At 41.4% G+C, this 22,566-nt stretch overlaps 1 protein-coding gene across 2 annotated transcripts in view; it reads right to left on the bottom strand.

Annotated features, from left to right (window-relative positions):
• The window catches only part of myt1b (myelin transcription factor 1b), a 32,599-nt gene extending 10,619 nt beyond the window's left edge, over positions 1 to 21,980 (bottom strand). For both annotated transcript variants that reach the window (XM_047160480.2, XM_053686503.1), the window contains exons 1-12: positions 21,795 to 21,980; positions 17,088 to 17,188; positions 13,851 to 13,905; positions 12,992 to 13,022; positions 12,359 to 12,421; positions 11,282 to 11,559; positions 10,159 to 11,037; positions 8,562 to 8,696; positions 7,874 to 7,964; positions 7,643 to 7,762; positions 1,046 to 1,263; positions 758 to 948 (exon numbers count right to left, since the gene is read on the bottom strand). In XM_047160480.2, the coding sequence (XP_047016436.1) occupies positions 758 to 948; positions 1,046 to 1,263; positions 7,643 to 7,762; positions 7,874 to 7,964; positions 8,562 to 8,696; positions 10,159 to 11,037; positions 11,282 to 11,559; positions 12,359 to 12,421; positions 12,992 to 13,022; positions 13,851 to 13,905; positions 17,088 to 17,150 (2,124 nt within the window). In that variant the 5' untranslated portion in view covers positions 17,151 to 17,188; positions 21,795 to 21,980. The remainder of the gene's footprint in view (positions 1 to 757; positions 949 to 1,045; positions 1,264 to 7,642; positions 7,763 to 7,873; positions 7,965 to 8,561; positions 8,697 to 10,158; positions 11,038 to 11,281; positions 11,560 to 12,358; positions 12,422 to 12,991; positions 13,023 to 13,850; positions 13,906 to 17,087; positions 17,189 to 21,794) is intronic.
• Positions 21,981 to 22,566: the final 586 nt, after the last annotated feature.

Below are 22,566 nucleotides of genomic sequence, written 5' to 3'. Positions count from 1 at the left end.
AAGAAAGACAGCTGATCCCAAAGCGGCAGGGCTCTGATTAGAGGCAAGCCACTAGGCTTCTCAGCCCATTAATCTTCCCCTTTTATCTTCCTCCACTAAAAACATGGCAGTAAATCGAAAAAATTATGAAGTAGTGACTCTATTTAGGAGGCAGAACACTTAAAAAAAAGATATATACACTACAATATAAGATGGAGAACTTCAGCATAAACTCCTCACGTGTGGAGGGAAAGAGAGATAAAGAGAGGAGCTAGCGGATAAAGGGAATAGTACTTGAAGAGTCACATTAGTCTTTCTGACTATACAAAATCATTGAACAGCCTTCATCCTTTCATTAGACTAGTGGGAATTATAAACAGAAGAGCCAAGCACACCTGCTTCTTGGCTATCCACAGAAAACTTAATGCAATAACAGCAAAGCATGGCAAAAAAGAAGAGAAAGAGGAATTAATAAAATAAGAGGAGGAGAGGTGATGTAACTAGGCCTCAACAGTAGTTGGCCTAGGGAAGCATATCACTCCAGCTCATGATATATTTATGAAACTGTCTTATACTGAAGGCCCATTTTCCCATAGACACACAATGTAACACATTCACACACCTTTGCACTTCTGCCCCGTAGAAGTGAAATTGTGTATCAAAAGGACATACTCATTCAGTCTGAATGTCAATGTAGTACTGAGTTTTTGCTGCAGATTTGCAGTATTGACATTTATGTTGCTGCAGTAGGTTTTACATCAATATGTGTGACCTGTACCTTATCCTGGTGTTTAGTGCTGAGGTTCTCTGGCTTTTCCCAGCACCGAGTAGACAGGTTTAGAATGGCTGTGGCAGCCATGTGTGCAGCCTCAGCATCATGGGAGTAATCATGGGCTCCACATGAGCTCTTTCCATAGTTGCTTTGCATGCTGGGACTAGGGGGAGAAGTCCTGGGGAATAGAGGTTTGGCTGTGGAAAAACAGGGAAGAGAAATTAATGACATTTATTACCACAATCTCTATATTTTGGACAAGCTATCTCAGTCTTGATACTTGCTTTTACTTACATTTTGAAACTTTGGGTGAGCTTTCAATGGTGTGCATCTGTGGGGCAAGCATACGCTTGCCAAACACCTGCACGTCAAAGCTTGCATAATCAAAGGAGACTTTAGAGTACTTCTCCAGCTCTTTAGCGAGGTTAGCACGGGGTGTATTGGGAACCATGCTGGCAGCCCTATAGCTGCCACACTGTGGCATCTCGAGGTGCTTCACAAAACACATGGGTCTAGAGAGAGAGAGAGAGAGAGAGAGAAAGAGAGAGAGATAGCGAACAAGTATGATTAATGCAGGTAATAAAAAAACGTCTTTGTTACACATGTCCTGAGAAGGGATCGAGACGTTGCGTTTAGCATAACACTATGGGAGCGCCTCAAGCGTGCGACCGGCATCTGAAGCTTGTGTAAAATCATGCCTATTTATAGGCCTACCATGATCAGGTGACATGGCAATTAAACGCGTCATGTAATATAAATATGGCACCTGTGAACCACGCCATCAGCCTCTATTATCTGAAGCGAAGACGCAGTTCACAGGCCTGCCCTGGTATGACAAAGCTACGCAACGTCTCGTTCCCTTCTCTGGGAACAGGGTTACGTGCGTAACCCAGATGTTCGCTTTCAAAGGGAACTTCAATATTGCGTTTAGCATAACACTATGGGAATGAGAATACCCACTCCTTCATACCGAGGGTGCGGCCTGTTCAAAAAGACCTAAGCCCGAGGGCCACTGCAAGACACTCGAGCCCGCGGTGTAATGAATATCCAGGCTGTAATAAAGAATGATTGTGTGTGGCGTAGACCACCCTGCAGCAGCACACACATCCTCTAAAGATACCCCTTTGGACAAAGCCTTTGCAGAGGCGACTGCCCTAGTGGAATGAGCCCTTATGCCCAGAGGCGTAACGAGACCACGCGCCTCATAAGCAATAGAGATTGCTTCCAGTATCCAATTAGAGATGGACTTCTTTGACACAGCATCACCTCTACTGTCGCCACCAAAGCAGACCAGCAGTTGCTCTGACTTATGCTACTGGCCAGAGCGGTGGGCATAAGTACAGAGAGCCCTTACTGGACACAGCAGATGTATTCTCTCTTGTTCCGTTGTGGGGAATGGAGGAGGGCAGAAAGCCTGCAACACCACAGGGTGGGCAGCTGATGTAGACACCTTAGGAATATAATCCGGCATAGGATACAGGAAGGCCTTGGCTAATCCAGGGGCAAAGCAGGAAGGGGCAACAGAGAGCTTGTAGATCTCCTACTCACTTGAGAGATGTCAGGGCTAGCAGAAGAGCTACCTTTAGAGTCAGAAGCTACCTTTAGAGCCTGACAGACCTTCCAGGACCACAGAAAGGTCCCAGAAAGGTATGTGTGGCCTGCAGATGGGCCTCCGCCACCTGACACCATGCATAAACCTCGAAGTTGGAGGATGTTGCCCCACAGAGGCTCCATCAACAGGGGCATGGCTGGCTGAAATGGTGGCCATGTAAACAGTGATTGTAGAAGGAGCCCACCCCACTGAGAAACGTTCTTGTTAAAACTCCAGAACTGTAACTAATGCTTAGTTCAGTGGGTCTACAGTGGATCCCTGCGGATGGGAATCTCCCAAGGAGTGCTATCTAGAATGGATATTATCTCTGAGAACCATATTTGAGCTGGCCAATAAGGTGCTACTAGCAGCAGACATAGACCGTCTTGGTGAACTCTCGCTAGAACTTGTGGGAGCAGAGTGATCGGGGGAAAGCATACAGATGTGACCTCAGCCACATGTGCACCATGGCGTCCAGCCCTAATTGTGTGGGAGGAGTGAGGGCGAACCACAGCGGGCCATGTGTTGTCTCCTCAGAGGCAAACAAATGCAGTCCCGCTTGGCCAAACCTTGCCATATGGACTCCACCACTTGTGGATGGAGCCACCATTTCCTATTATATTTCTATGTGGAAATATGCACCTTTTAGATCTATCATCACAAACCAGTCCTCAAACTCAATCTGTGGAATGATAAGTTTGGGTGTCAGCATCTTGAACCTGTATGTCCGAAGAGTACAGTTCAGATCACGCAGATCTAAATTTGGCTGCATACTCCTCTATTTTTTGCGGACCAGGAAATAATGGCTGTAAAAACCTCCCTCCCTCAGGGAACGGGGTACATGTTCTATGGCCTCTTTGTCCGAGAGGGATCTTACTTCCTGCACTAACATTGGGTTCTGCCCTTGGGTGGGGGGGGGTCGAGCTCTAAACCAGACCCGGTAACCCTTTTCTACAGTAGACCGAACCCATGGAGACACATTTGGCAGTAGTTTCCACACTGAGTGACGTTTTAGTGACGTTAACTATTCCATATTCTATTGGAGGGAAAGCATCAGATTTTCGTTGCCCTGTGACAGCTTGCTGACCAGAGAATACTGAAAACTTGGGACAGCTTTGGCTAGGGGAGGCCCTACAGTAGCAATGGGGGCTAACTGCCTTAACAACCTCATGTCCCCTGATACGTCCCTCCACTCAGGACTGCTCTTCTTTGCTTGCTTGGCCTTGATGACCATTCTCAGATGAGGCCTAGTAGCAGGCGGCGACTGTGGCCGCCTGGTTCCCTGGTCTGCGAGGGTTGGCGGGCTGCCATACTCTCCTTCTGTGTCTCCCTCGCACTAATACTGGTGAACTCGGCACAACAGGGAAGAAACTGGCTGAATGCCACCATATGTTGAGCTCACTCAGCAGGTCTGCTTGTTAGGCCTGCAACACTGTCATTGTATGCAGTGACCCTCAAGCAAGACCCGTTGCTGCATAGGCTTTGCCCACCAACGCCGAGGTGGCCTTACACGGCTTAGAAGGTAAGGTTGGCCACCTGATCATGGCAGGCCTATAAATAGGCATGATTTTACACAAGCTTCAGATGCCGGTTGCGAGCGAGAGGCACTCCCATAGTGTTATGCTAAACGCAACATCGAAGTCCCCTTTGAAAGGGAAAATATGCTATAAGGTATCCTTTAAAGTTTCTTTATGATTTTTAATAGCTTTGCCCACATTTTGTTTAGTTTATGTGCAAAGTCATATTTCCTTACAATTCATGTTCAAAATTTCATAATTCCAAAAATCTAGTAAAAGAAAATGTGAATCATCAATTAGGAGCAACAAGTTCCCTTTCAAAGGGAACTTCGACGTTGTGCTTAGCATAACATTATGGGAGTGCCCTTGCGCACGTGACCGGTATCTGAAGCTTGTGTAAAATCATGCCTCTACTTATAGGCCTGCCATAATCAGGTGACGTGGAAATTAAGCGCGTCACATGATATATATGGCACCTGTGAACCATGCCGCCAGCCTTATTATCTTCAGCTAGACTGCATGTATGTTGTTTGTGTGACAAAAGATGCTTCATTTCTACTCTATATTTTCTTAAAATCTCTAAACTCTTCAATTTTTTAAAAAAGAAAAGAAAAAGAGAAAGAAAGAATGAGTGAGAAAGAATTCAGAAAGTGTGTTACGCCTTGTTCCTGTTTCGTCACGGGAGGAGACGGACACACTTTCTGTGTAAAGTGTTTGGGCATGGAGCATGCGACGGCAGCCCTCGAGGGGTCTGTCTGTCAGCATTGTGAACATTTCACAATTAGGCAGTTCCGCTCTCGGCTCGCTCTCTTCCCGCCCGAAGGGAGTTAGGTTTCAGAGCCTCGCGGATCTGGGCCAGCCGCTGCGGAGGCAGCCAGCCGGCTAAGGTCATGGGGTTCACGTATGGATTTGGAAGAGGATCCGGAGACGAACGCTGCTCTATCTCTTGCTCTGTCTTCCGGGTCTGGCTCTCCACCTGACTCTGGAGCTCGTGTCGCGACTCCTCTTTCCCCTATGGAAAGCCAAAACACCCTCGCTGACTCAGAGGAGTTGGTAGAGGGTGCCATTGTACCAAAAACCTACAGCAGCTCTCAAGCATATAAAGAGCTGCTTGAGGTGATTACTAGGGCAATTTTTAAAAGTTGAATATAGACTGGCCGGGAAAGAGGAAGTGGCTCGTAGCAGGCTGGATGAGTGCTTCCTCTCCAGTGAAAATAAATATAAATCTCCCTCACACTGTAGAAAACTCCACTTTTTTCCAGAAGTGCATGATGAGATATCACACTTATGGAGAAAACCATACACTAGCTGTGTTTATAACCCCGCGATGTCTGATTACTCAGCTGTCATGGGGAATGAGCAGCATGGATATTTATCAATGCCGAAAGTGGAGGAGGTGCTTGCGAGCCACCTCTCTCCATCAATGGCAGGTAATTTAGGGAGGCCAACTTTACCTTCTAAGCCATGTAAGGCCACCTCGGCGTTGGTGGGCAAAGCCTATGCAGCAGCGGGTCTTGCTTGAGGGTCACTGCATACAATGGCAGTGTTGCAGGCCTAACAAGCAGACCTGCTGAGTGAGCTCGATACTGGGGAGGGAATTGGGCCCGAGGCAGTGGCAGAGCTGGGCCCCGCCACAGATTTATCTCTCCGGGTTAAATATAGGTGTGCAACACCTAATATAAACAAATATAAAATATTTGTTAAATATAGATGTGCAACAGTTATTGGCACCATTTTAGTCAACACTTTTTGCTACCTCCATTTGCCAAGATGGAGTCTCTGAGACTTCTCTCATAATGCTTGATGAAGTTGGAGAATACATGGCAAGGGATGTGAGACCATTCCTCCATACAGAATCTCTCCAGATCCTTCAAATTCCAAGGTCCATGCTGGTGGGCTGTTCTCTTCAGTTCGCCCCACAGGTTTTCTATGGGTTTCAAGTCAATGGAGTGGGACGGCTATGGCCGGACCTTGATTTTGTGGTCAGTGAACCATTTTTGAGTTGATTTTGATGTACATTTTGGATTACTGTCCTGCTGGAAGATACAACCACGGCCCATTTTAAGCTTTCTGGCAGAGGCAGTCAGGTTTTCATTTATTATCTGTTGATATTTGATAGAGTCCATGATGCCATGCGTCCTAAAAAATGTATATGTTCTCTGGCTGAAAAACAGCCCCAAAACATTAAAGAGACACCACCATATTTAACTGTGGGCATGAAGTACTTTTCCATATGGCTACCTCTCTTTGGGTGCCAAAAACCACCTTTATTATGTTTATTGCCAAAAAGCTCTATTTTGGCTTCATCTACCCACCAGAACCCAATCCCATTTGAAGTTCCAATAGTGTCTGGCAAACTGAAGATGCTTGAACTTATTTTTGCATGAAACCTTCCAAACACCTAGTGATGATGTAGGTGAATTCGGATTGTAGTATTGGAGACTTTCTAGAGACACAACTATTTTTTGCAATTCTCCAGCTGTGATCTGGTCACTCGAACCATACTCTTTACAGGGTAGATAGATAGATACACGTCCAATTCCAGGTTGATTCATAACATTTCCACTTGACTGGAATTTCGTAATTATTGCCCTGATGGTGGAAATGGGCATTTTTAATGCTTTTGCTGTTTTCTTATAGCCACCTCCAACTTTGTGAAGCTCAACAACCTTTTGCTGCACATCACAACTATATTCCTTGGTCTTACCAATTGTTATGAATGACTAAGGGAATTTGGCCTATGTGTTACTTCATATTTATACCCATGTGAAACAAGAAGTCATTGTTGAACAATTTCCTGTTCTTAGTCACCCAGTTGTACTAAAAAATTGTAAAATATCAATGGGAATACCCTTCAAATATACTTTTCTATGAATTCATAGGGGTGCCAATAATTGTTGCACACCTATATTTAACAAAGATATATTTTTTATAAACCTGTGTTATGTTTGCAATTGTTTGATATTCATGAGAGGAGAGTATTTTTAAACAAAATATCGAAAAGTTAAACAATAAAGACAATTTTTCACAGCCTTCTTTACTCATATTTACCAAGGATGCCAAGATTAGTGGAGGGAAAGGTATTTGGAACAGCATGTTTGTCTCAGGCTGTTATTGTATGTCCTTCTCTGTTTAGTCAAGATGGCATGCAAAGGATGAGACATGTTATCCAATACAGCCTTGAGTTTAAGCTAGTATATTTCCATTAGAGCAAGGTGACATATGCACATCTCTTTAGTGCCCTCTCTGTCTCCTTCTAATGGGTTTCTGCACCACACTGATGCTCATTCAAATTATAACTGTACCACTAAGAGATGTCTCTGTCTATTGAGACTGGAATCTGTATTGCTTTCTGACAACAGACATGGTACCTGGAGGAAAGTAATTATTTTTCTCATACTCCATGCCCTGTAAGTCCATTAATTAGCGTATCTGCAGCATAATTAGTGCACCAATCCAGGGCAGGTGAATTTGGACCTTTGATTGACAGCTATGTATGTTAACCAACTGTGGCAGGTGGTTTTGTCTATCATGCTGTTACACTGACTCAGTGTAACATCTCTATTAATTTTATAGCATTATAACATTGTAAAATGTGTTCTATACACTGAAAGTATGTTATCTGCATCTTGGTTGTTGGGTATGTTGTATAAAATTCTTCTGTATTTTTTCTTATGAATGGAAAGAAACAGTGCTGAAACCTGAAAATCCTACCTGTCTGACTCACCCATGAAAAATAGGAATGAATGAAAGTGAAAAATGTAGCTAAAACCATGGACTGACCTGAGCACTCTCTCTGGGTTTTGGCTGCCTTTTGGCTGCTCTGTCATTGGCTGCAAAAGCTGCTGCTTGTCATGGCTCTTGGACAGCTTTTCAGCAGCAGCGATTGGACATCCAGATAAACTAAAAGCACATTAAGTGTCAGTGAGAGCATGGGAAAGGTATGTGAACATTTGTGAGCATCTGCATGACTAATAGGAGGTGCAGTAGCATGACTAATGGGAGATGCTGTACCTGCGGTGTGTGTTGCGGTTACTGTTGACATGGCCTTGCCCTGTGCAGCCAGGCGTAGGGCACTTCAGAACATTCTCATGCATCGCTAGGACTGCGCACACAAACAAAACACAAAAAGAACCAAATCAAATACAAATACACTGCCAAAAAACAGAAATTCACAAAGAAAAAACATTACAAATTGACACATTTATTGTTTTGCAAAGAAATTAAATTAATGGCAATTATCAATAACTCTTCAATTAAATCATTTAGTTGTAATTTTACAGTATTTGTTCTATCCATCTATCTATCCATTTTCTATACTGCTTATCCTTCATGGTTATGGTTGAACAATTTCCTGTTCCTAGTCACCCAGATTTGCCTTGTCAATGCAAATTCACCTCAATTAAATTACTAATGAGCTGATATAGATGCACACCAGTGATTTTTGATTCTCATTTACAAATGAGGCATACATGTTGACAGTAAACCTTAATTATATGTATTTTAGTCTGAGTTTCTGGCATGCACAGCTCTATGCATTTACTTACTTTGCTATTTTTATTGTAATTTATACTACTCTACTTGGCTGCATTAATAATTAGGTTAATGGATTGCCCTCTCAAGGATAGTATGTGTGAGTGCATCAGTGTGTGTGTGTGTGTGTGTGTGTGTGTGTGTGTATTTGTGTGTAAGTCTGACTCACTCTCTGGGGGGATCCTGTCTTTGTGAGGACAGCCAGACAAACTGCGGTGGTGAGGGTACAGTCCAGTCACATGACCTGTGCCATCACAGCCTGGGGTGGGGCATTTGACCTCTCTCTTCTCTGGCCTGGAACTTTCTGCAAAGGGGAGGTGAAACCTCTTGTCAGTCAAACTATGTCTCATCACAGCAATCACAATATTAAGACATGCAGAAGTATAAATATTTAATTAGAAACACAGTACAGCAGTACTACCTACAAAATTATGAGGGTAAGTCTGTAATCACTCACACCCCTTAACCTTATCTGAAGTCACTGGAGTGAATTTAGAGTGATAATGATAACCAGTACATGTGGTGGCTGAGTATTTGTTTGCATTGTGGCTTTTTGGTTGATGGTCTGAAAATCATCCAAATCATTAAACTCACTTTACCATTGGGGAGGTTTATCTTGGGGAAGTACAGGGTGTAGAAACAACGAAGTCAAGGTTGAATAAATGAGAGTCAAAAAGGAGGGGAGAGAGGGAGACTGAGAGGATTTCACTCATGCCCCAGTGGTTCCTTAATTGAATGCTGAAATGCTAACAAGACTTGCAACTTCTAATTAAAACTGGACAGAGTATAAGCAAATAGGGATGTGTAGAACCTGACTGAGTGTGCTCAGTGACTGGAGTGATGTGAGGACCGGGCAGAGTGCCAACACACGACCACAAACAAACCAATAAAAGAACAAACAAATGCAAAACCAATCTAATTACTAGCACCCTCCCTGTCTCTCACTCTCTACTGCTTTAAGTGTTTTCTCCAGTAATCACATACTACAGCTTCAGTATATCTATGGAAGCAAATTCATTTGACCTGTTTACACTTTATAGTTATCCCATTAAAAGTCTACTGGCTCTGATGGCAATTTTTCAGTTTATTTATTCAGGCTTAATCTTGTGTGTGTGTGTGTGTGTGTGTGTGTGTGTGTGTGTGTGTGTGTGTGTGTGTGTGTAATGTTGTGAGTCACTGTAAAGTGTAAAAACACTGTATGAAGTTCTGTAAAAGTGCATATAATGCAATGACATCTGGATCTGTGGCTGTATAGTGCTCCAAATATCAGTATCTGTATTTTGATTTTAACTGAAAGAAGGCCTGGCCTAAACTGGATGTTAAAAAAAAAAGTATACAACACTACACTAAGGCCCAGCATAGTCAGCATGGTCTGTGAATTCTAGCTCTGACAGTTCCTCAACCACAGCTTAAGGTCATAATTGGTTTCAACTAGCGATGTACCTGTTTCCACAGTTGTACCTGCTCACAATATTCTAGCAAATATTTCCCAAAATATAAATCATTAGCCTAATTTAAATCACTATACCCCTGCCCAGACAGTTACTGAGGATGCTGTAAAATCACTCAGTGGGTCTGTGTTTGTCCTGTATGCTTCATATCTCACAGCTTCAGCCCACATAAAGAAAAACCTCCCACTCACAAGACGTGTTGTGTCTTGTGGGATCCCAGTGATAATGCATGTCTCTAGACTCAACCAGATATCCTGTTAACCTTTCTGGCAACCAACCCCTTTTACATCCCCCCCACTCCCTTTACATGTATACCTTTGCAGTAGTAACTCTTGCGCAGCAGCTCCATATGTTTGGTGGGTCGATTGTCTAGAGGGATGTAGCGATGATGTTCAGAGATGGATGTGAACTCTCTGTTACTTTTGACCTGCTGGGCTTTGAGTGCTATAGCCTGCTCTAAAAGTCTCAGGTTCCCCCGCATCATGTCATACATTTCGGACTCATCCGTCATCATCATCTGCTCCTCCTCTTCATCATCACCATTTTCATCATCCTTCTCTGATTCCTCAGACCGCACCTCGATAATCATGGGAGCTGCTGAGACGTGGTTGGACATGCAGCTCTGTGGTGATAGGGGTTTTTGGGTAATGTAGTCCTCCTTTTGGGAGCCCTGAGTTGCAACATTCACAGAGACGTCATACTGTTCGAACTTTTGATCTTCCACATCTTCATCTTTGTTGTACTCCTCCTTGTAGGTTTTCTCTACATGTGGCTCCTTGTCATCCTCTGAAAGCTGTTTACTGATTTCCTCTGTGAAGTACTGGTGGTCTGACTCTTCCTGCCTTCCATTCTCTTCCTCCTTCCCCATCTCTTCCTCTATTTTCTCATTCATTCCATTCATTGTGGATGTTTGAGCTGTTGTTGGGCTTTCATCTTTCTTTCTGTCTCTCTTTCCCTCAATGTTTTCCTCCTTTTCAGTTCTGGTTGAACTATCCCCCTTTGCCTCTATGGTTACAGGATGTTGTTGTTGTTGATGTTGTTGTTGTTGTTGTTGTTGTGGAGATGTGGTATGGTTATTGTGGCTGCTGAGGTGCAGTAGAGAGTTTGCTACTATGTGCTCATAGTTAGAAAGATCATTTGTTTCAACAGATTTAGCCTTCTTTGTGCAGGATGTCTCAATGATCACACACTCCTCTGTAAGAGAAATAGAAAGAATGAGAGAGATGTATTTGCTAAAAAAAAATCAATGTATTACTAACTGAGTAACAAATATTTGTCAGTTTTTTTCAACATGAAAAATCAAAGCCATGTGTGGGATTTGGAAATTATTACCATAGATTTAATGGTTAATAATGAATTCTTTTTGATGCCAGGGTTGAGCTGCTCTCCTGTATTTCACAGAAATGTGGTACATGACTGTTGCACTTTAAACACTCACCTTCATCACCTGCTTCTCCCTCATTGGTGCTGCTGCTCCTAGCTTCCTGTTCTTCTTCCCCTGCATGTTCTTCATTTCTATATTGTTGAAGAGATTCGCTCTCTTCTTCCTCGTCCTCTTCCTTCACCTCTATCTCCTCACTGCTCCCCTCATTCTCTGCATTAAAGCACCCATCCATTGCCAATTTCAGTGGCTGGGACTTCCTCTTGGAGGGCGAGTGATTTTGCTCTGACTCCTCCTGGAGCCTCCTCTTTCTGGCTATGGGGCAGCTCATTGTACTATGGAAAAAGGAAAGATAAAAAAAAAAAATCAGGGAAAATGTGACATTGTTAAATGTCCATATAAATAAATGTGCTATACAAATAAAATTGTATTGAATTGAAAATGCCATTATAAAAGCATACTCATATAGCTCATAATAATTGACCAAAGGCAACGTTAAAGTCACATACACCATGCCATGCAAGGAACACATACCAAATAGTGAGAGCAAATGAAATGAGAACTAAAGAAAATAACACAGGGCCTTTGGAGGGCGCTGTGATAGCACACACCCATTATACATCACAGTCAATTAAGTGGAAAACCTAATTATGCCTCAATCAAAGATAGGGATGGAGAATGAAAAACAGGGATAAAATGAGCACAGCAGCAAACAGAAAAATTCCCATCTAGAAAGTATAGCTACCCAAGCAAGACTCTGCAAGATCTATAAACATGAAGCTTCTAAAATGGTTTCCTGAACAGATACATATGTAAATAATCACAACAGTAATATGTTTACAGTAAGCTGCAGACATGCCTCAATGAATGGCCTTGAGGCTTCAGAAAGAGAGAGAGAGAGAGAGAGAGAGAGAGAGAGAGAGCTACCCAGAAATTAACAAAAAGTGAAAATGAGAGAGACTGATACAGAGAAAGTCAAGAGGATAGTATTACAAGACAAACCTGACAAATATGACCAGATGGATATATTGAAGAATGCTTAAAAGTGCAAGGAAGGGTGCAATAGAGGACTACAAAGGGTTTATAGAGAATTATAAACTATGTAAGACCTTATGGGTACTTAATCTGTCATACCTTCTGTGCCGTGCATATTTGCCACTGATATGACCAGAACCATTGCATCCTGGAGTGGGACAGCTAAATGGAGTCAGAAGTAGTCCAATTCAGTTATTATTATTATTATTATTATTATTATTATTATTATTATTATTATTATAGTCCTTTTGAAGAATCCTGCCATATTCAGTGTTTACCTTAGTTATACTGCAATGTTCCACAATATGTACACCTACATCTCCCTAAAATTGAGCTGACAGAGTACGTGACATGACCAGCACAAGCGAGTACACGAGCAAGGGCCAGGACCTACAGCAGGACCATTTATGTATGACATGCAAAATGATAATCAGCATTCATGCATATGCATGAAAAAGCAGGTTAATCTGTAAATTCCAAGTAGGTGGCTGTGTTAATGTAAAAGAATAGTGTTACTTTAATTATGGACAGGTAAGTAAACAATGAAGGTCTAATCTGAAGTGCAGCATAGATGCATGTGACCCAAGGCACAAGGTCATGCAACCCTCTCTAAAATGTCAAAAAGTGTGTTGGTGTTTTGTGATGCATAACTTGAAACATGCAGTTTAAAAATTATTGGCCACAATGGTAGAATGTTGGCACATTTGTTTACACAGAGGAAATATGTCTTACCTTAGCTCCTGGACTATAATCTCAGTAGGAGCTGCAGAAAAAAATATTCAACATAGAGTGTAAAAAACAAGCAGAGGCAGTTTAAGTCCAAATAACCGCATAAAATGACAATCAATAAATCACAAACACAATGAAATCCTTGGAGGGCACATGCAGCAGCATATGTGACTGCATTATCAGGCAAAACAGACATGGCCACGTAAGTACACACACATTCAAACACACATGCCAAGAACAACTGATTCAGCCAAAAATTCAGGGTTGATGAGGAATAAAAAGTGCAGCAATATGCAGCCATCAGCACAAGACTGTGATTAATTGCTGCTGTAGAATTAAAGACTAAAGCTAAATTGCAGTAAGCAATAAGCTTAGCATTTTAAATCAATACTTTTAAGTGCAGCACTTATAGTAAACAAATAGGGAGAGACTAAAAAAATCGAACACCATGTAGGTTCTTGGTAAAAAGCACGATGTTAGAGCTTGTCAATAATATGGCGAAACATTGCAAAATAATCAGTAGAAGAGCTGCACCACAATTATTGTTTTTAATATTTTAATTCCTAATTCCTAATGCTGTGTCTGTTTGATTGGATCCTTTTTCAGAAGGATTTTTATGAAACACTATTTTTGTATGTATTATCAAGCTATCACCACACTGCACTCTAATCAGACTGTGCTTCTTACACAGAAAAGGAACAAAAAGGGTCTAGAAGGTCAAGCAAATCTGTCTGAATGGGAATGAAAACTGATGCTTTGCTGACCAACAAAAGTGATGCTTTGCTGACCAGCAGAAATGATGACTCTACACAGACAGACAGAAAAAAGAGAGAGAGAGGGAGAGACAGACAGACAGACTTACTTCTTCCTCCCTTAGACCGTGTACATGCACGGTTGTCATCAATGTCCAAACTCATCTGTGACAGAAGGAGGAAAGAGTCAAAATTGTATTCCTCAGGCAGAGGAAAAACAAAGTTCAAATATAGAACTAAATGCAAATTTACAGCTTCACAGTAATACACACATTTGAACACACAGTACAAGTATTTTCCCTTTATTTTTCTTTAGAATGCATCCTAAACAGATTACCTCAGTACCCTCACTTTTTCAACCAAAGAGAGATATAGAGAAAGAGAATGTGAAATTGCAGCAAATAAAAATGAAAGCAAAAAAAAAAAAAAAACACACCCTGTGATCTCTCTTTCTTTCTCTCCATCATTTCATCACCCTATAATTTACTGCACCTGAACAATCAATTTGATTGGATGGTGCTCTTGGGGGAATATGCTGTATCTTTCGGAAAAGCCTATTTATGACTGAGGCCCCATGTGAGGCTTGAGTGGTTATTATAATAGTGCACATAAGCATAGGGCTAACAATAATACAAACACAGTCACTCTAAATCACTGTAATTCTTTTCTCAAAGTCTATGCACTCCCCATCACTACACTGTGCTTTCTGGCACAAAGGAGCAGGTGTCGAACCCTGTTTCACACTAAAACACACACATACACAGTAAAATGAGCTCACACTAAAGCGATTGGCAGTTTTTAATGCACAATAGTGCCATTAGCGCTGATTACCAGGCTGTGCTCAAAATCAAATGGAATCCATGTAAATGCCCTACATCTCCCTCCCATTGACCCTCCCTGAACCTCACTCCCACTACACTTAGCCACTTTGTTGGAAGAGCCTCCAAACCTGGCAGAAGCACACTAGAGTTTAACACAAGAGTTTCTCTTTCACTTGGCCCTTTTCTCTTTTGCTCTTTCTTCCCTCTTCACCCTCTCTTCCTGCTGATCACTGACTTTTGAGAGTGTGGGAGAATGAGGATGTTGTGTGTGATTTGGGTGTGGGGAAGGGATAAAAAGTTGATTGTGTTTGTATGTGTGCACATGTGTGGAGTGTGGGTGTGTGTATTAGGGGGGTTGGGGGTTGCATCCGGGTGTACAGGTGCGGCGAATGCCTTCTCTTCCTCTCTCTCACACACTCTCAGCTCTTACCGCACACCCACAACAAGCCTGCTTTGTGCTTTCTGATTTGAGCTTGGAGATTCACACACACACAACTGGCCTGGGAGAAAAAGTTTGCTTAAGCACTTCAAAAAGCCCAGCTCACATAAACCCTAGCATTGTGGTGAAGGTTGTGCTTGTGTGTTTATGTGTGTGTCATTCAGCAGTGAGGTCTGTATACCCTCTCTGTGCTTCTGAAACTTCCCTCTGACCCCAAAACACAAAGGCCAGGGACAGATGAGTCCATTCCATTCTCCTCTCCTTAATGATGATACTGTGCTGCATTCTCCTTCGCTTTCTCTCCTTCTGTCTCTCTTCGTTCATTTCTCCCTCCCTCTTGGGTTGATAGTCAACACATGAATCGTGCAGGCACTAATAGAGCCCGCATTGCTTTCATGTTTGTGTAACCATAGTTACATGCACATTCCTCTCAAATAGGTAAGTACATCAGAGTTCACATTCTTTTTTTTAAAATTCCACCTCATTAAATTTGTATTTGGGCCTGGTCCATTTCATCTGCATTTCCTAGATCTCTTTCAAAGAGATCTTTTAATGTATGTTCAGATTATGGTGTTTGTCTCTTTTTGAATTATGGTCTTTGACTGCTAAAATGTATATTAACCAGCGAAAATGAAGAAGACAGAAGTTAGAAAGAAAGACACACCATGAGATGTAGGTTTTCATTATCTAGAAAATAGGGAGGATTGTGCGTCCCTTGAGGCTGTGTGCTGCATTATTAATTTTGTCCCTCTCAGCTTTGGGCTGGCTTTGCTTGCACTCTTTAGGCTGACAGCTCTATGTAAATTGCTGGCTGGGGGCAATGACTCCACAAAGAAGGTCACCTCTCCTCCCCCGGTGTGAATAAATGAGCCTTTTATTCCCCTCCACATTTTTACAAGAAGAGCACAAAACCTAGAGTGGCGGAGTGACAGGACGACTGACGTTCCTGAAAATTACCTGCAGACAGAGATACACAATTACTGGAGTCCAATGATGTCACCAAGGAGATCCATCATGCCTGTCCATCATAGGCAGAGGAGGAGTGGATTTAATGGGCACACTTTGGGCTTGACTGACAAGTAGTGGGGGTTATGTTTGTGTGTGTGCACATCACTGTGTAGTATCTGCACATTTTGTGGCTGTACATGTATTTAATTACAATACTGTACTTTTCTTACCACAGTACATACTGCAAAACAGTGAATATTCTGATATTCAAATATTATTTCCTTTTATATATCCCCTTCATTTTTATTTATTACATTGTAAACAACTGCCAGGTTAATAACTTGCTTGATAAAACTGATTCTGATATCTGTGCTTTTGTTCAGTATATGTGTAATATTTGAATTTTTGTGTGTTTCTGTATTTGTTTATGTTCATGTATTTACTCTGCTAAAGCCCTTGTGTGTGTCGTTAGCCTTTAGACTTTAGACTTTAGTGACTGATATTGTTAATCACTTAGACTATGTGGTATCATCTAATTGGATGCATTTAAAAGGAACGCATGCAACAGCAAGCCTTTAAACATATCACATCTGATCAATAAATCAATGGTGTCAGATGAATCTTCACCATCACAGGCAAACAAAAACACATTCACTGGGCCTCAGGGCAAGAGTGCTTACTCTCTCTCTCTCACCTTCATCCCTTATGACCCATCCTCTAACTGAAACAAAAAATATGGAAGACTATGAAAAAGCAGGCTGCTCGAAAAAGCATAAAAAGAAGCATTACTTAGAGGCCAAAACACACATCTAAGCATAATTGGTGGAGAAGGGGAGGAGAAAAGAAAAGGAGCAAAGGATACAGAACAAGAAGTAGAGTCCATCTTTGTAAAAAAAGCAAACAAAAACTGCTCAAGAACAGACCCAGTATTACATCTCTCCAGGCTCTCCAAGTTCCAAGCCTTGGAAAATTCAATTTGGGAGAGTATGGAGCTGGTGACATCTAGCCACTTTTGCTGGGTAATGACCTTCATCTGCATACTCAGTGAAAGTATTTTTTTTTTTGTAGATGTCAGAAATAGAGAAATGGCTCATCCATCTCAACCTTATTGATGAAGAACACTTGTACGTAAGACTCACTTTGATTGCACGATTCTGTGGTCTGAGAGAGAGCTGGCAGTGACTGATCTTGTCTCCTCGCATCCAGCACTGATTCACCAGCTTGCCCCGATACTCATTCTCTGATAAAGAAAGAAGGAAAGAAAGATATGGTAAATACCAGCATCAGCACTGGCAGACAGAACAGTAAACTAAGCATTATTCCATTCCAAAAGGAATGATTCAGCAGCGAAAGAGCCAGATCATCCTATCACTGCTCTGAAACCCCCAGCGTCAGTGCAAGAAAAAAACAAACCTTCTCTCTCTCTCTTGCATACAAACAGAAACACACAAACACACACATTCACACACACACACACACACACACACACACACACACACACACACACACAGGCAGTAATCTCTAAAAATGATGAACAAAGCCTAAATGAATGGAAAGTCGTTTAAAAGCAATAGTGTGTGAAACAAAGAAAATCTGGAGAATATTTAGAAAGCAGATGGTTGGTAATGTCAGCTGGGGTGCCTATGCATACATGCATTTTGCTGATGCATAATAAAGCAGAATCATATATCACAATTTGCAAAGCCATGTGACTGTGATCACATGCACATGTTAAAGTAGCTGGTAGTCAGTTTGGGTGGGGGGATGGGGGACGGGGGGTTCTCAGTTACTAAAGTAATAATGAATCTCCCAGAAATCTGCATGCTTTTCCTCCTTCATGTTCTTTTTTTCATTAGGGTAATAGCAACCGCCACAATGCTGGACTGACATTCAAGTTCAAGAAATAAAAAGGCAATGAAAAAATAATGAAAGCTGTCACACTATATTTATGTTAAAGTGATCATCCTATTCATCACCATACACAGATCACTTTGTATCGGTTGGATCTCTGTGCAAAAATTGTGGCTCATATTGCTGTACATGTAAGACTGTCAACCAGAGATTTGTCAAGCTTAACAATTGGATAGGTTTATTTATTCTCAAAGCTTTCTACTATTAACAGAAAGGTATTAAGCATTAAATAAATATTAAGAAAAAAATGAGAATCTGTGCAAAAAAAATTGATGTGTAAAAAATGACAGAATATTGTTATCTTCTTCCTGCTTTTATGACTTGGCCTTCATGTTTACACTTTGTACCTTTCCATGTACCATAACTGTTTATACTCTATCCCTTCTCTGTTGTATCCTATCATAACTTCCTCTCTCCTCCTTTCACTCAATCTGTTGCTTTTTCCTGACTGTGGGCTCCCATCTGTTTCAGTCTGGGCACTAAAACACACCTCTGACAGAGTGAGAGAGAGAAAGAGAGAGAGAGAGAGAGAGAGAGAGAGAGAGAGAGAGAGAGAGAGAGAGAGAGAGCTTGAGAGCTTGTTGTCAGTAAATTAGTAGTTTGTTAAACAAGTCTGTCTGTTCCTCACTCCTTCTCAATCTCTATATGTCTATAACATGCCCTTGTCTCGCAGCAGGCACAAAGTAAACAAAGCAGGCAGATCTGATTTGGCACTTTAAAAACTCTGCAGAACAGCAATAATGGAAAAGAGGACTGGCAGAATGTCAATGAGCAGAAACAGAGAGCTGTAGGTCATTGCCAGTTAGAGCCTTTCCAAATACACACACACACATTCATTTTTATGAAGTGGCAAGTCTGAGCTCAAGCAATGTAAAAAAAGAAGAAAAAAAAACTTTCATCTTCTCTATAAAAAACTCACTGGAATAGATACCCCTCCCCAAAACAAACAAACAAATAAAACAAAACAAAAACAGCTGTTTTACATACTGATGAATTTCATAGAACTTTCATATGAGTTCAAAGAATCTGGTTCACACTCTCATCTCAAAAGCCCACTCTTGTAATACACAGCACACCACTTTGCTGCTATACATAAAGACATCTTTGACAAGTAACAGCAGAAGGATGATGCCACATATGTTTAATGGAAAATAATACAGTGGAGATTATTTAAATTTTGCTTTATGTTAAAAACTGTACAACTAAGATTCATGTGTGTAAGATAAAGCATAAACACTGCAAAGTTACAGTGAGGTTAATGATCATAACTTAAAAGAACAAAACAAAACTATATTTGTATTAAATTTGAGTTGCTCAGGAGAACCAGCTCTTTAAAAGATGTATAGGCTACCACATCACTATTAAATTCTCGATTCAGATCCATCAGAAATGTAATGCTCTTAGGTAAAATCACAGGCTCATATTAATATGCTCTTTCTAATAGGTTACAGTTTCTATGTATAGTTACAAATTACAGAGGGCCTAGTATTGCAGAGTTCCATGTAATCTAAGCTTAAACAATTTACTATATAGATTGACATGGTGATGTTTTCTGTACTAAGATGTTTGATAGGACTTTTTGGTAGGTGGTATGAGTAGTTGATTTTAATCACATATTTTAATTCCTTACATTATGCACAGTGGTCGTTTAAATCCTATATCTTTCATAGATAATAATAAAAAATAGCATGTTTTGCCTATTGTTCAAACGTTATGGACTAATCCATATTGCATCCATTTAGAATTTGCAAAGTAGGATTAAGAACAACACTGACTACGCAAATTACACATGAAAAGTGTTTCAACTTTCTGACTATTGTAAATAACACGCTTGTGTATATATATATATATAAAAGCCGAAGTCCTGATCGGTTCTTAATAAGCAAGAGTCGTAACTCAGTGGTTAGGAACAGCACACTTTGGCCCAGCTGTTCTTCTGCGCATGCGCATTGGCTACCCCCACTCCAGCACCTGCTACCCTCCAGTCTTAATTCGTTTCACCTTCTCCACTCACTAAAGTCCACAAGGTTAGCACAGTGGTCTGGTTTGTTTCACTAATATTTTATAAACGTAAGCAAATTGTAAAGAAAACAGCTTTACCTTTGAATGAGGAAACGAATTGGTTATCAAATTGCGGTGTAGCCAAACGGTGACATCTTCCGTTTCTGTTTAGATTCTTAGTGAAAGTGACATGCCCGCTGCCCCGAGAGCATATATATTTTCTATAGGCTATTCACGATGAGGCGAGGGCTATAATATAAATAAAAATTATGTTTTGCAGCTGAAATATTCTACCGAACGTCCAGGTTTGATGCTAAAGTGGCCACAAAACATAAACAGCATGTTAAATCACTTTATAAAAGTCTCATTTTAGGTTATATTGGCAGTTCCACTGTATTGGCAGCAGAAACAAACAGCAGCAGTAGACAGCAGCAGCAGTGGACTATCCTTAGTGTGACAGTAGTAATGAAAACAGAATTGGCCAACAACAAAACTAACAGACGTGGGTTATAAAGCAGAGACTGAGTAAGATGCAGCGAAATGGTGGTCGGATGCTTTTTCTAGTGTGAGCTTAACTGATGATAATTGGGCAAACATTAATCAATGGCTTGTATTAAAGCTTGGTTTTGACTATGAGATCAAAGACCAGCGGACTAAAAATTCAATCCGAGCCTTCAGCGCATCCACCATCTTGGCTGCAGGTGTTTTGATATGACATTTAACCCAATATGGAACACTGGCGCAACGAAACTCGTTATGCCAGAATAACAGACAAGTGAAACGTACATGCATTTGTGCTTAATCTCAGAAATATCATAGAGCGAGCGAGAGAGAGAGAGAGAGAGTGAGAGAGAGAGAGAGAGAGAGAGAGAGAGAGAGAGAGCAGTTCGTGTTTGAGGAGTTTTGCCCGTCTACCCGAGGCGTTTGACATTTACCGCCAGCATCTCCACTCAGTTTCTGCTACTGCAGAAAATCAAATGGCCACCACCCCCACTCTCTTCTCTTCCTCAACGCCATCCGTGCGCTCGGCCGGGAATCCACTGCTACGCCCCTCGTTACAACCTTAATCACACACGACCATATGGAACTAACTCTCAGTTCTGGCGCTCGGCTAAAACCCAACAGAAGCAGCTTAATAAATTAAACACGATTATTTCTGATTTATTGCTGAACGTGAGAGTGAATGTTAAAAATATCATGATGGCACGAATATATACATTAAATGGATAGAGAGGAAATACAACAATGCAAATTTGTAAAGAGAAGGTATGAACGTACGGACATTTGAACACTCTTAAACGGTAATAAATGTAGTCGGAGTATTGGAATAAAATCGAGAAGAGACTGCGCAAACGCGCAAGGGCTTTACTGTGCCAAAAGTGCGCAAGCACACCGGTCTTGCCTGGCATCGCCATAGTTCACCTTCATCACTTTTCCCGTGTTTTTCAACTCTTCAAGCCTGCCTTCATAGACCACGCTGTCCAGACAAGTAGCTATGAAAGCACTAACCACACATTTTCAAGCCGAATCTTTTTCTTAGGCAAATATAGGCAAATATTTACTTTCTTTAAAATGCACGCTACTAGTATTTGGTAGATGCTATCGGCAAAGATTTCTACAATTAAACAAATCATGTCCACGAATGCATTCGGAAAACTACGCTACCATGGCCAGCACATTTCAGATCAGAAGTCCTTAACCTTGATCTCCATGGTAGGGCATCTCATAATGGGATGCTCTGGATAAATTAACCTTTAAACTCCTCTACTTCTGGTTAACTGGTTAAAACCGTTTTGCAAACTGTAACTCCGAACAAGCTAGTGCACTTTTAGAGCCGAGCTAGGAGTTAAGAGTGCTAAACATTTGTATTTTTACGAAAGAAAAATGGCCAAATGTATAATCATATTGAATGTTTTAAACATAAACACAAGTACCTGAGTAATCAGATAATTCCGAAAACGTTGTTCAGGCTACACACAAGAAGGTCTTCGATGTTTTCGATTTTCTGTCGCAGTCAGTACGCTATCACGCTATCAAAGAGTTTGCCCTAAATTCTGCCATTTACCGATTAAAAAAAAGCACTGGCCCGGTAGTATCCAGATGGAATGTAGGTAAATGTGTCTTTCCTGATGCTTCTATGGATGCGCAGGACTCCACATCAGGGCGCTAAAGGTTACTTGTTTGTAAGTAAAAAAAAAAAAAAAAAAAAAAAAAAAAAAAGGAAAGTCTTCATTTGCCTTTGTCAGCGGGAAAATGTAATATTGACTTCCCTTTCCCTCATGAGCCATTGCACCCCACCTCCTCCCTCCCGTTTGCCATGACATCACGAAAGCTGTAGTAAAACCTACAACATCAGATGGGCTGGGCTTCGGGTCCCCCCACAGTCGTTCTGTGGCCGTGTGTACAGATATATACACACTCTCGCTATCTCATACACCCCCTCCCGAGATAGGCTATAAACCCTAACACGCTCGTTCTCTCTCTTACACACGGAGACATTCACTTGTGCGCATGCACACACATACTCTTGGCTAAAAGGCTACTGTTAACCATTATTTTGTGTATCGGAAAAAAAGCGAAGGTGAGTGGTTGAATGTAGATTATACTGATCAGTTACTATCAGTCAGCGTGTTTCAGCAACATACACGCACAGAACTGCTTGAATGCAGAAGTCTCTGCACACTGTTCAAAAGAAGCAAGCAATAA

The sequence above is a fragment of the Ictalurus punctatus genome, chromosome 15, assembly GCF_001660625.3.
Source record: "Ictalurus punctatus breed USDA103 chromosome 15, Coco_2.0, whole genome shotgun sequence".
In the NCBI taxonomy this organism is placed as follows: domain Eukaryota; kingdom Metazoa; phylum Chordata; class Actinopteri; order Siluriformes; family Ictaluridae; genus Ictalurus; species Ictalurus punctatus.
This window is presented reverse-complemented; position numbering and strand designations above follow the sequence as displayed.